A 12077-nucleotide genomic window follows, 5' to 3' on the forward strand; every position below is an offset into this window, starting at 1 on the left:
CGGGAGATTTTTCTTGACTGCCTCTTTTCCTTCCAACATTTATAGGAGAGAGAGAGAGAGAGAGAGAGAGAGAGAGAGAGAGAGAGAGAGAGAGAGAGAGAGAGAGAGAGAGAAGGGAGAGCGCGAGAGGGGCCGAGCGCACTTTCGCTCTGGGCTCCCGGCTGCAGGAGGAGTCTGGACTGCGTCCCGGTGTCAGATGCGAGGGCGCTGAGGCCCTGGGGGTGTCGCCTGCGCTGCGCTCGGGGCGCCCCGTCGCCGGCGCGATGTGGCCGCGCCTGCTGGCCCTTTGTTGCTGGGGTCTGGCGCTGGGCTCGGGCTGGTCGACCTCCCCGCAGACGTCCCCGTCGCCGCGCAGCTTCAGCTTCCGCCTGTTCCCCGAGGCGGCGCCGGGCGCCCCGGGCCGCGGGCCCCCGGAGGCGGGCGCGGAGGCGGCGGCGGGGGCCAAGGTGGAGCGGCTGGGCCGCGCGTTCCGCGGGCGCGTGCGGAGGCTGCGGGAGCGCAGCGCGCGCCTGGAGCTGGTGTTCCTGGTGGACGAGTCGTCCAGCGTGGGCGCCGCCAACTTCCGCAGCGAGCTGCAGTTCGTCCGCAAGCTGCTGTCCGCCTTCCCCGTGGTGCCCACCGCCACGCGCGTGGCCATCGTGACCTTCTCGTCCAAGAACAACGTGGTGCCGCGCGTCGACTACATCTCCGCCCGCCGCCCGCGCCAGCACAAGTGCGCGCTGCTCAGCCGCGAGATCCCGGCCATCGCCTACCGCGGCGGCGGCACCTACACCAAGGGCGCCTTCCAGCAAGCCGCGGTAAGGCGGGCCCCGCCTCCCCACCTGCCCCGGGCATCCCAGTGCCCCCGGCTGGGAGCGGTCAGTGGGGACCCGGGCTTTAAGTGCTCGGCGAGGTGCCTCGAGGATCTTGCTAGGAGCTAGGGAGCCGGGCGTGGGGGCGCACGCGTGCAGTCCCAGCATTCGGCAGGCCGAGACAGGAGGATCTCGGTGTGCAGACAGCCTCAGCTACTTAGGGAGGAGGCCCTTTGCAACTCAGCGAGACCCTGTTTCAAAATAAAGAATAAAAAATAGGGCTGGAGGTGGAGATTGGACGTAGAATGCCCCCTGGGTTCTATCCCCAGGAACACACACACACACACACACACACACACACACACACACACACACACTAGGGACCCTTAAGATAGATCACCCAAACCTGCTGAAAAAGAAAAAATTGCTACCCAGATGCACACTGGTAGGAACAAGACTGTTCAGCTCGGGCAGGTGAGTCGAGTGTGGCTTGCAGAATGTTTCTAAAGGTAGGACTTGGAGTGACCTGAGCACCCCGCCCCCCGTTCATTTTTACATTCCCTTTGCGTTCAATGGAAAGTGCATGTTCTTAAGTTTGCTCGGGGCCTTTATAAATCAGGTGAATGGGAGAAGTGGGTTTGGGATGATGGACTTTAGCTGAATGTATCTTTTCTATTTATAAGGAATACATAGTTGTCAGGTGAAAACAATTTGGAACATACAGAAATATCTGGTATCTAATGGCAAGTCAGTGTTGGTGGAAAGAATGAAACAGACAGATGGAAAAGAAAACATAAAACCCTCTAACCCCCTCACCCTTCAAATGTCTCTGTGTAACCGGTTGTGGGGACATATACCTGTAATTCCAGTATTTGGGGGGCTGAGGCAGGGGGACCACAGGCTCAAGGACAGCCTCTACAACTTAACAAGACCCTGAGCAATCCAATGAGACCCCGTTTCAAAACAAAAAATAAAAAAGGCTGGGAATGTAGCTGGGAAGTACAATCACCCTGGGTTCAATCCCCAATAGCCCTTCCCACGTCCCTGTTTTACATGACTGTACATTTGTAATTATGCATATTCATACAGACTTTTTTCTGTGGTATTGGGGATTGAAACCAGGGGCATTCTGCCTCCCATCTACAGCCTTATTTTTATTTTTTATTTTGAAACAAGTACTCACTAAGTTGCAGAGGGCCTCACTAAGTAGCCGAGGCTGGCACGGAGGAAACCTGTGATCCTCCTGTCTCAGCCTCCCAAGTCCTGGGATGACAAGAGTGCGCCCCCAGGCCTCGCTTCATACCTACTTTTAACCAAGTTGCTAAGTTGCAGTTTTGCAGCCTATATTTTTATTTGTTAGATTATGATTACAATTTTCTACATTAGCTGCACACTCTTCCGTTGCCTTCAAGTGCCGTACTTTATATTATTAATCATCTACTATTGGACATCAGGTTTTTTCTTAACTAGGTTTTAAAGAAAACAGATATTTGTAAACCTCTCTGATGTCTTCTTCTGAAGAATGTCTGGGTTCCTGGTCTCCTGAATTAAAAGACGAACATTTTTAGTTTCCTGATACATCTTGCCCGTTCCCTCTTGGGAGAGTTGTATACATTTTTATTCTCTTTAGCAGAGTATCAAAGTGGTCAGTTTGCTACATGCTTATCAAGATAATATACTATTACTTTAAATAGCTTTGCCCGTTTGATAGGTGAGTAGAGGCATCATTTTAACACGTTCAAATGTTTTATTTTGGGAGCATTACTGGGCATTTGTGGATTTTTTTCCCCATTGATAATTATCTGGTCAAAAACTTTACCCTTTTGCCATTACAATCACATTTCTTCATTCTTAATGACTTGTAAAACTCTTTGTATAATAAGGTCAGTATTCATTTTTGTATATGCTGCAAATGCCCCCCCCCAGTTCATTGTATTTTATTTTATTTATGGCAGTGACTGGATTTAAATTTTTATTTCTTGAATCTAATAAGCGTTGTCCTTAAGAACCTCTATTTGCTTACTTAGTAGAATGAGTTTCTTGCCAGGTGTGGTGGTGTATGCCTCTAATCTCAGCAATTAGGAGACTAAGATGGGAGAATCATAGCCTGAGCAGCAGAGCGAGACTAGCAACCTAGTGAGAGTCTGTTTCAGAAAAACAAAATCTCAAAAGGGGTTGAGGGCCGGGCATGGTGGTGCACGCTTGTAATCCTCGCACTTGGGAGGCGGAGACAGGAGGATCGCGCTGGTTCAGAGCCAGCCTCCCTGGCTTAAGAGACCCTGTTTCCAAATAAAACAAATATAAAATAGGTCTGGGAGTGTAGCCCGGAGGCAGAAGGGCTTCCAGGAACCCCAGTGCCACCAAAAAAAAAAAAAAAAAAAAAAAAATTAATTTAAAAAAGAAAAAAAAAAGGGTTGAGGGTGTAGGTTGGAAGTAGAAGGTCTCTGGGTTCAATCCTCAGTACCACAGAAAGAAATTTTAAAAATGGCTTTCTTGTTTTCCAAGTTGGAAAAAATAATCATCCTTTTTAACTGTACTTCTTCTGGAACTTGTTGAGGGCATGGTATGACAAGATGTTAAACTGAAAAAAATTAATAATTAATCACTTGCCCCTTTTACTTAATAGCCATTCATCCTTTGCCAATTTAATGGAATGCCTTTTTTTTTTTTACCACATGCTAAATTTGGACGGGTATTTCATCTACCCCTGGACTTCCATTGTATCTTATAATCTATCTTATCTGTAAACTTTGCCAAAATGTTTCATTATTGTAACTTTACAGCAAAATTAAATATCTCAGATTCGCTCATCTTTTTTTCTATTTTTATTCACCTTGCCCATTATTGCTTAATATGAATATTTAATTCATTTTTACATGCTACAAATGGAATTAGTAAAATTTTTATTTTAACATATAAAATATTGAACTAAATGGGAACTATTACATTTTTGTAATAGCGTTTCCAATTCAAAAGTATGCATGGCATGTCCATTTATGCAAGTTCTTTTTATATCCACCAGTAGAGTTGTAAATTTCTATAAATTAACTTCTGCATATATTTTTCAACTTTGGATCTAAACGTGTTCTATTCAGCATGACTATCCATGAATGTCATCTTTTACATTATATTTTAAACAAGTATTCTTGATGTACCAAAACATATCTTGTTAGGCTCTTTGCTTTGGACCCAGGAGCATTCTACCTCTGAGCTACACTCACATTTTACTTTTCATTTTGAAACAAGGTCTTATTAATTTCTGAGGGCCTTATTAAGTTGCTGAGCTTGCCCTCAAACCTGTGATTCTCCTGCATCTGCCTCCCAAGTACTGGGGTTACAGGTGTGCACCACCACACCCAGCTCTGGATTTTTTATTTAAGATGTCACAAGCCCTAGAAGGTCACTTCAGGGACCATGCTGGCCATTACTGATTCTTTATGTTTTCTTTATTTGGATTCTTCAACATCCTCCTCCTTTTCCTCCCCCCCCTCCTCCTCCCCCTCCCCCTCCCCTTCCTTCTCCTCCTCCTCCTCCTCCTCCTCCTCCTCCTCCTCCTCCTCCTCCTCCTCCTCCTCCTCCTCCTCCTCCTCCTCCTTCTTCTTCTTCTTCTTCTTCTTCTTCTTCTTCTTCTTCTTCTTCTGGAGTCTTGTTGTGTTGACCAGATTGGCCTCAAACTCCTGGGCTCACTGGATCTCCTATCTAAGCCTCCAATATAGCCTAGACTACAGGCAGGCATTGTTGCACCCAGAACTCAGGATACTTTTTTTTTTTTTTGCGGGTCTGGGGATGGAACCCAGGGGCATTCGACCTCCAAGCTATACCCCCTGCCCTATTTTTTATTCTTTATTTTGAAACCAGGTCCCACTGAGTTGCAGAGGGTCTCATTAAGTAGCTGAGCCTGTCCACGAACCACGATCCTCCAGGTCTCAGCCTCCCAAATGCTAGGATTATAAGCGTGCGCCACCACGTCCGGCTAGAACTCAGGATTCTTGTTGAAGCCTCTTCTATTCATTTTTTTCTTTCCTTTTCTAGGATATATTTTATTTTACTGATAACAAATGTTTATCATAAGCCAGGCATGGTGGCACACACCTGTAATCCAACTACTTGGGAGCCTGAGACAGGAGAATCACAGATTTGAGGCCAGCCGCAGAAACTTAGTGAGATTCTGTTTCAAAATAAAAAATAAAGTAGAACTGAAGGTGTCACTCAGAGGTAGAATGCCCCTGGGTTCAATTTCTAGTACCACAAAATTAATTAAGTAGTTAATTAATAAATATTTATTATAGAAAAATAAACAGAAAAAATCTTGCAAATCCACTATACTATTTTGGTATATATCTTTCATGATTTATTGCAGCAGCCTAGGTGACAGGTATGTTTTAACATATATATGTATATCTTGAATAAATAATATTCATCCAGAAAGGGATTAAATTGGACATCCTCCTGTAGCTTTCTATTCTGCCATAGTTTGCAGTCTTTCCATGGGAAATATGCCTCTAATTATTATTTTTTGTAGTCATTCCTCTGGAAAGACTATAAAATGTGGAGGAATAGAGAGCTACAAGATAATGTAGTCACTCATTCTCCCATTGTAGAACATCCCTTTATTTTTAGAATGCAGTTGCCCATCATTATATATGTAGGCTGTTATACATTACATCGTTTGATTAAATCTTTGTCCATATCTCTGATCATCTCAATGTAAATTTGGAGGTGCCTTTATTACATCAAAAAGTACGTGCATTTTTAAGGCCTTTGATACCTGCGCCAAGTTGCTTTCTGGAAAATGGCACCAAATTTCACTCCCATGTGCTGTATCTATGTCAGTATCCAGGATGCAGATGAGTCAACACAGACTAGTATTATTTGAATATCCCTCCCACACACTTTATATGGGAGACATGAAATCTCATTTTTAAATTGTATTCCTCTAATTTCCCAGTTCATGAGGCCCAACATTTCTTTCCTCATGTATTAGAGCCACATATAGATCTTCTTTTTAAAATACACATTGAATCATTTGGGGATTGTTATCCCTTTTTGATTTGGGGGTGGTCCTTTTTCTAACTGATTTGCAAATGTTCTTTAAATCTTAATGCTAATAAGCCTCAGCTTGCAAACGTGTGGCAGTTTTTCAGCAGTTTTCCTTCCTTTTAAATTTATTCAGGGTGACAGCCTCTATTATTTATTTATTCTGATACTGAGGCTTGAACCCAGGCCATTGTTTGAAACAGAATCTGAACTACACCTCCCAGCCCTTTTCATTTTCTGTTTTGAAAACAGATCTTGCTAGGTTGCTGTAAGTCTTGTCAAGTTGCTGAGACTAGTCTTGAACCTGCAATCCTCACGTCTCAGTCTCCCAGATACTGGGATTACGGGTGTGGGCCACCATGCCTGCCTAGCATTTATTATTTGATCAATCTATTAAATCTATTTTTCTTTTCATTTTGTATGAAGTTGTGCAGGCTCTGGCTTTTGAGAGAGAAAAAAACTACTGAGAAAGGCTCTCTGCTTATTAAAGCAGTTGTGCCAGACAGATTTTAGTTTTGTAGACTCACCCTCTTGCCCAGTCTCCTCTCCAAGTCCATACGAGGCCCTGATGCCTGGCATTATTCTTTATGCCCCTCACTGCCCACTCAACCAAAGGAGAACCCTGCTGCATTAGCAGAAAACTGGCCATAAACTAGCTCTTCTGTTTGGCTTGGCCAGGCTTGTCCGGGGTTTCTGAGAATGCTGATCCAACACAGTGAAGCGGGTAATAAGTCAAGCACACAGTGCTCGCCTCAAGACCCACTTTGTCACCGGCTTTCCTTTTCCAGATGCTACATCCTGTCCTGGAAAGTGAATTGCCAACAAGGCTTCCCGTGTCTTTCTTCAGCTCGGACCCATTTGGAATCTAACAAGCAGAGGTTTCTCAAATGTTTGTCTTAACAGAACTTCCTCTGGACTTCCTTTTTCTTTTCTGGTTTTGGTTGTGTTGTGAGAAGGTGCAAATGAAGGTCAGTTGGACCCAGTCTCCATCTAATCTGGAAAGCTACATGTCTTTATTGGAACCTTTCCAAGCCTCTGATGCGTGTTCTTAGGTACAAAATGTGATATTTAAAGGAAAATTGATAGAAGATATCTAACATTTAGAAAGTGTCGGGGAGGATTTGAATTTTTTTTTTTTTTGGCATGGAGATCAGACAAGCAGGTATTATTGCTGAGTTCTTATGAGAATGAAAAGTGTGTAGTTTGGGTTCCAATACAAAATTGATACATTTCATCCTGGAAATGAGACCATCAATCAGATTCTCATATATATGCGGAGTAGTAATATTTGGACTTTATGTGAAATCAAAATTCATAGGGATGTTATTGAGGTTGTTAATTACTTTCTTTGGAAAAAAATTAAACCTCTTCTATTTGAAACAGTCCACACAACTGTCCACAGACACAATCACAAGCAGACAAAGACATAAACATATATGTAGATATGCACTTGTTACCACACTGTTACTTCACAATTCATTCCTCTTCCTCCTCCTCTTCTTCCTCTTCCTTCTCTTCTTCTTCCTCTTCCTCCTCCTCCTCCTCCTCATTTTCTTCTTGTGGTACTGGAAATTAAAATCAGGGCATTCTACTGAGCTCTATTTTATTTTTTTTATTTGGAAACAGAATCTAAGGGTTTCACTAGGTTGCTGAGCCTGGCATGAAACCTATGACCCTCCTGTCTCAGCCCTCCAAGTACTGGGATTACTTACAGGTGTGCACTACTATGCCCAGCTCACACAACTTCTTATGTAAAATCTTGAGAATTTTCTTTACCAACATGAAATTTGCTGTCAACTCTCAGAACATATGCTTGATTAAACCAAAAAGGAAAACAGCTTCATTTTTTTCCTAGTGTTTGGTATCAGAATTATATAACTCAATGGGGAGTATATGGGTGGACACTCCCTATTATATACTTTATTTGAATGTATAAACTGTAATATAGATTATAGATCTTTTCTGTTAAGATACCATCCCCTAGCACTCATCATAGAGTGCAAAGATCCAAGTAATACGTTTTGTAGTTGGTATAGACTCTTCCAGAGACATGACCAATACGAGGGGAGAAGATTTAGCATCTTGAACTGCATTACCTGGAAACCTTGCACAAGATTAATAAAATGCCCAACAAAATAATTCTTTATAGCAACCTTTCTTCTTGGTTTTCCTTCTTGCCATGTATTCATAATTGTTTTTCCTCAACTGCCTATTTGGGATTGGCCCCACTATGAAAGTCAGGCTCTCTATATCCTAAGCATTTCATATCAAAATACAATTGGAGCCCCTCATTTCCACTTTGCTTTGGCCAGATATCTCTTAAACAAGCAGAGCACGAAGCTTCCTTTGAAAAAATATCTGTTCTTCTCATTGTTCCAGAGTTCCAGAAATATGATTCTCTCACGGGGAAAGTAGTGTGTTGCCAAAACCCAGGCTTTAGAGGGCCAGAGGACTGGGGAGAGGTAGGCAGAGGCTTGTCTCACTTCAAGGAAGGAGCATCACCCATTGTCCGTCCACACTGGTACACAGTCACTACCTTACCTGGAGAGTGACCTTCTCTCTCAGCCTATGGGAACAGAGTGTCTGTTTATGTGTTCTAACTAACTTGAAGCTGTGTGATATGCTGCTACATTAACACTCTGGAAGAAAATAGGACCATTCTGTTTTCATTTAATAGAATAGGCTACTTTGTTCACTTTGCAGTGGTGTGTCTCATGGCCTCTGTACTAAGGAGTAAGCCAAGTTTGGGTTCTCCTTCCCTATAGTAAAATGTGGGGGTTTGTACAATCTGTAGTAGAGTCTACTGTTCCAAATGCAGAGAATGATTTTGATGTCAGGAATTTCAGTCGTAGAATCTAATTTCTTTTTTGCTGCTAAAATGATCTACATCAAATGTACTGGAAACACTTTCTCTCCTGTGCTTCATTAACTTTAAAATAGTTCTCATATTGCCCTTGGCCTCTTTTATAATCCCACGAAAATTTTACAAGTGTAAATGGAATGGAAAGAATGGAGAAATGAATGAATGAATGAATGAATGAATGAATCCTCCGTACAAAAAGTAGATGCAGGCCTCATGTATTTTGACCAGGCCCTCCCCCAAATAAAACAACACTAAAATTGAGGAGAGTAAGCAAATATTTTTCAAATTCAAATTTCTTCTTAATCTAGCACATCTATATATTTTATTTACTAATTTTTTTATTCTCTGCAGTGTCTGGGTATAGGACATACTGGCTGCCAATAAAAAAGATGCTTGTTTATTTTTAATTTCAAAGATGGCATTTAAAATACATGTAGCCGGGCGTGGTGGCGCACGCTTGTAATCCCCGCGCTTGGGAGGCGGAGACAGGAGGATCTTGCAGGTTCGAAGCCAGCTGCGCTGGCTTAAGAGACCCTGTTTCCAAAAATAAAAAATAGGTCTGGGAGTGTAGCCCGGAGGTAGAAGGGCTTCCAGGAACCCCAGTACCACCAAAAAAAAAAAAAAAAAGAAAAAAAAAGAATATATGTAGCCGGGCGTGGTGGCGCACGCTTGTAATCCCAGCATTCGGGAGGCCGAGCCTGGAGGATGGCGGTTCGCGGACAGCCTCAGCTACTTAGTGAGGCCCTCTAAAACTCAGGGAGACCCTGTTTCAAAATAAAGAATAAAAAATAGGACAGGGGATATAGCTCGGAGGTCGAATGCCCCTGGGTTTCATCCCCAGACATATATATATATATATATATATATATATATATATATATATATATATTATACGAATATATGTATGTGTGGTTAAAATATATATCCTTTTACTCTTACCAGAAATGAACTCAAATTTTCGTAATTTCACCTTTGTGCATCTGCATTTGTCCTAATTTCCCTACATATATCACAATGAAGGTCCCTTTCATGATATATTCCTCTCCTTCTTTGGGCCTCTAGGATCCTCCTCCTCCTCCTCCTCCTCCTCCTCCTCCTCCTCCTCCTCCTCCTCCTCCTCCTCCTCCTCCTCCTTCTTCTTCTTCTTCTTCTTCTTCTTCTTCTTCTTCTTCTCCGGGTCTGGGGATGGAATCCAGGGCATTCAACCTCTGAGCTACACCCCCTGCCCTATTTTTTATTCTTTATTTTTTGAAACCAGGTCTCACTGAGTTGCAGAGGGCCTCACTAAGTAGCTGAGGCTGTCCGCGAACCGCCATCCTCCAGTCTCAGCCTCACGAATGCTGGGATTACAAGCGTGCGCCACCACGCCCCACTTAGGATTTTCTTCTTAATAAGCTCTTTTCTCCAAACATGACTTACTCACAATTTCCCTGCATATTTAAAGAATTGGCAGCATGTTTCCAGAGCAATGTAGTAAAAATGGTCAGTACATTTGCATTAAATGTCTATATCTTAAAATTAAGTATTTACCAACCAAGAGGTTACTTCTAAGAACATATGAGCGATTCCAATATGCAAAGATCCCTCTAAAGGGATGTCCCTACCAGTAATGGAATAGGGAAATTTTAGAAACAGTATGGGTGTTATTTGGGAGAGCCCAATGATGGCACCTTTCCTTACCTCTCCTGAGTTCTAAACCAGTTGAGTTATATAATACAACAGACAGACAAGACATACAATTTCAATGTGCCCTCGTTGTCAGATAATGGAGACTGTGGCTTCAGTGCACAGCTTCTCAATCCTGAGCCTCTAAATTAAACTAATTGCCTCCCCCTGAGTGGGCAGTGTTGGGCACTGGAAAGCCAGCCATATGGGGACCACTGATATAAAATTTAAGCTCCTTCTGGGCAGCCAAAGATCAAAGTGAATGGGAGATGAGGAAGCCCCTCCCCACTAAGGGAAGTGTGGGAAATGGGGGTGTGAGGGTAGATATAAGAAAGGGGCCTCTGATGGGTGACATTCCCATAAATGCTAGAGACAGCAAATGGCAACAAACTCAAGAGAGTTTTATGGAATAATGACATATCCACACTGACATATTTTTAAAGAATATTTAATAACATGATAAATTGGCCAGGTATCATTTGAAATGAGGTGGAACTTTGTGTATGAGTTTATCACCATCATATGAAACTCTGTATCATATTAATCCAACCTCCAAAAATATAGGCGCTCATAGGAAAGAAAAAATGGCAGAAACTTCCAAAATATTAACAGTACTTATCTATAGATTGCATGCTTACAAATTTAAACACATCAATTTTTTTCTGAATTTAAAAAAAAATCTCTGTAAAGAACATGTATAACTTATTAGGAAGTAAAGTATCACTGTCTTACCTGGGCAAAGGTGATCCAAAGATGATATATCTTTGGGACATCAGGAGCAATTAGGACCAATCCTAAAGGGATAATCTCAAGTATAAAATTCCTTGTAAGTCTCAACTTTATCTTAGATATCCATGAGAACTTGGCATCCTGTTTCCTAATACAGCTCTGCTTTGAAAACTGAAATGATACTTTGGATTGTTGTCTAGAAATAAAAATATAAAACAATCTTTTGGTCAAGTGCTGTGACAGCGAGTCTGTCAGGGCTGGAGAACTGCACTGTATTGAAGGGTACCACTCTTCGGACTCCATGGCCCACGCCAGATGTTTTCTCCTTCCTCCTAGTTCACAGTAGCTCTTGAGAATTCAGACTCATACAAAAATCTACAAATAGGTAACAGTAGTTATCCTACTGGTTGGCGAGCAATCTGAGGAGAAAGGACCATTAGCCAAGATGAAACACAGCAGGTGCTGAAGCTGCAGATGGTGTAAATAACCAGCTCCATCCTCTTGCTGAGAGGTGGGGAGACCGTGGCCCTGCTTGGCTTTTCACATATGGTCAGGGGCAGTGACCCACTGCTATGTCAATCTCTCTTCTTCTCCCTGATAATACTCATCAAAGACCATTTTCAGGAAAGAAGATGTCTTCCACCATCTATTGTTATCCCATGTCAATAAAATAGTTGCCCAAATGACCCATTTTTCCACATTTAATTCTTCTTCGATAGCTCTCAGTTTTGTTGTGATTTTTGTCCCCTGCTGTTGAAGGCAGTCTGCTTGCTGTTGTCGGTAGAGAGAGTACAGGCACACTCAAAGGTGTTGTTTATTAGTGTATTTTGCAGTGAGCATCCCTTTCAACTCGGCTCACTTGTTTTGACATACACCCGTGTACTCATATCTCTAGAACGTGGCTTTGCCAATTTCAGTCCTATTTTATAGGCTTTGTCTTTCCAGATGAATCTGAAATGGACTTTGAAGAAAAATAAGCCAATTTTATTTGC

At 42.5% G+C, this 12077-nt stretch overlaps 1 protein-coding gene across 1 annotated transcript in view; it reads left to right on the plus strand.

The window, feature by feature from the left end:
• Positions 1-263: 263 nt before the first annotated feature.
• SVEP1 (sushi, von Willebrand factor type A, EGF and pentraxin domain containing 1) overlaps positions 264-12077 on the plus strand; it is a gene marked incomplete at both ends in the record, with an annotated part of 210241 nt that continues 198427 nt past the window's right edge. Inside the window, one exon of the mRNA XM_080709637.1 lies at positions 264-797. Coding sequence (XP_080565763.1) covers positions 264-797 — 534 coding nt within the window. The remainder of the gene's footprint in view (positions 798-12077) is intronic.

The sequence above is a fragment of the Muscardinus avellanarius genome (genome assembly GCF_963383645.1).
Source record: "Muscardinus avellanarius genome assembly, chromosome: 13".
Classification (NCBI taxonomy): domain Eukaryota; kingdom Metazoa; phylum Chordata; class Mammalia; order Rodentia; family Gliridae; genus Muscardinus; species Muscardinus avellanarius.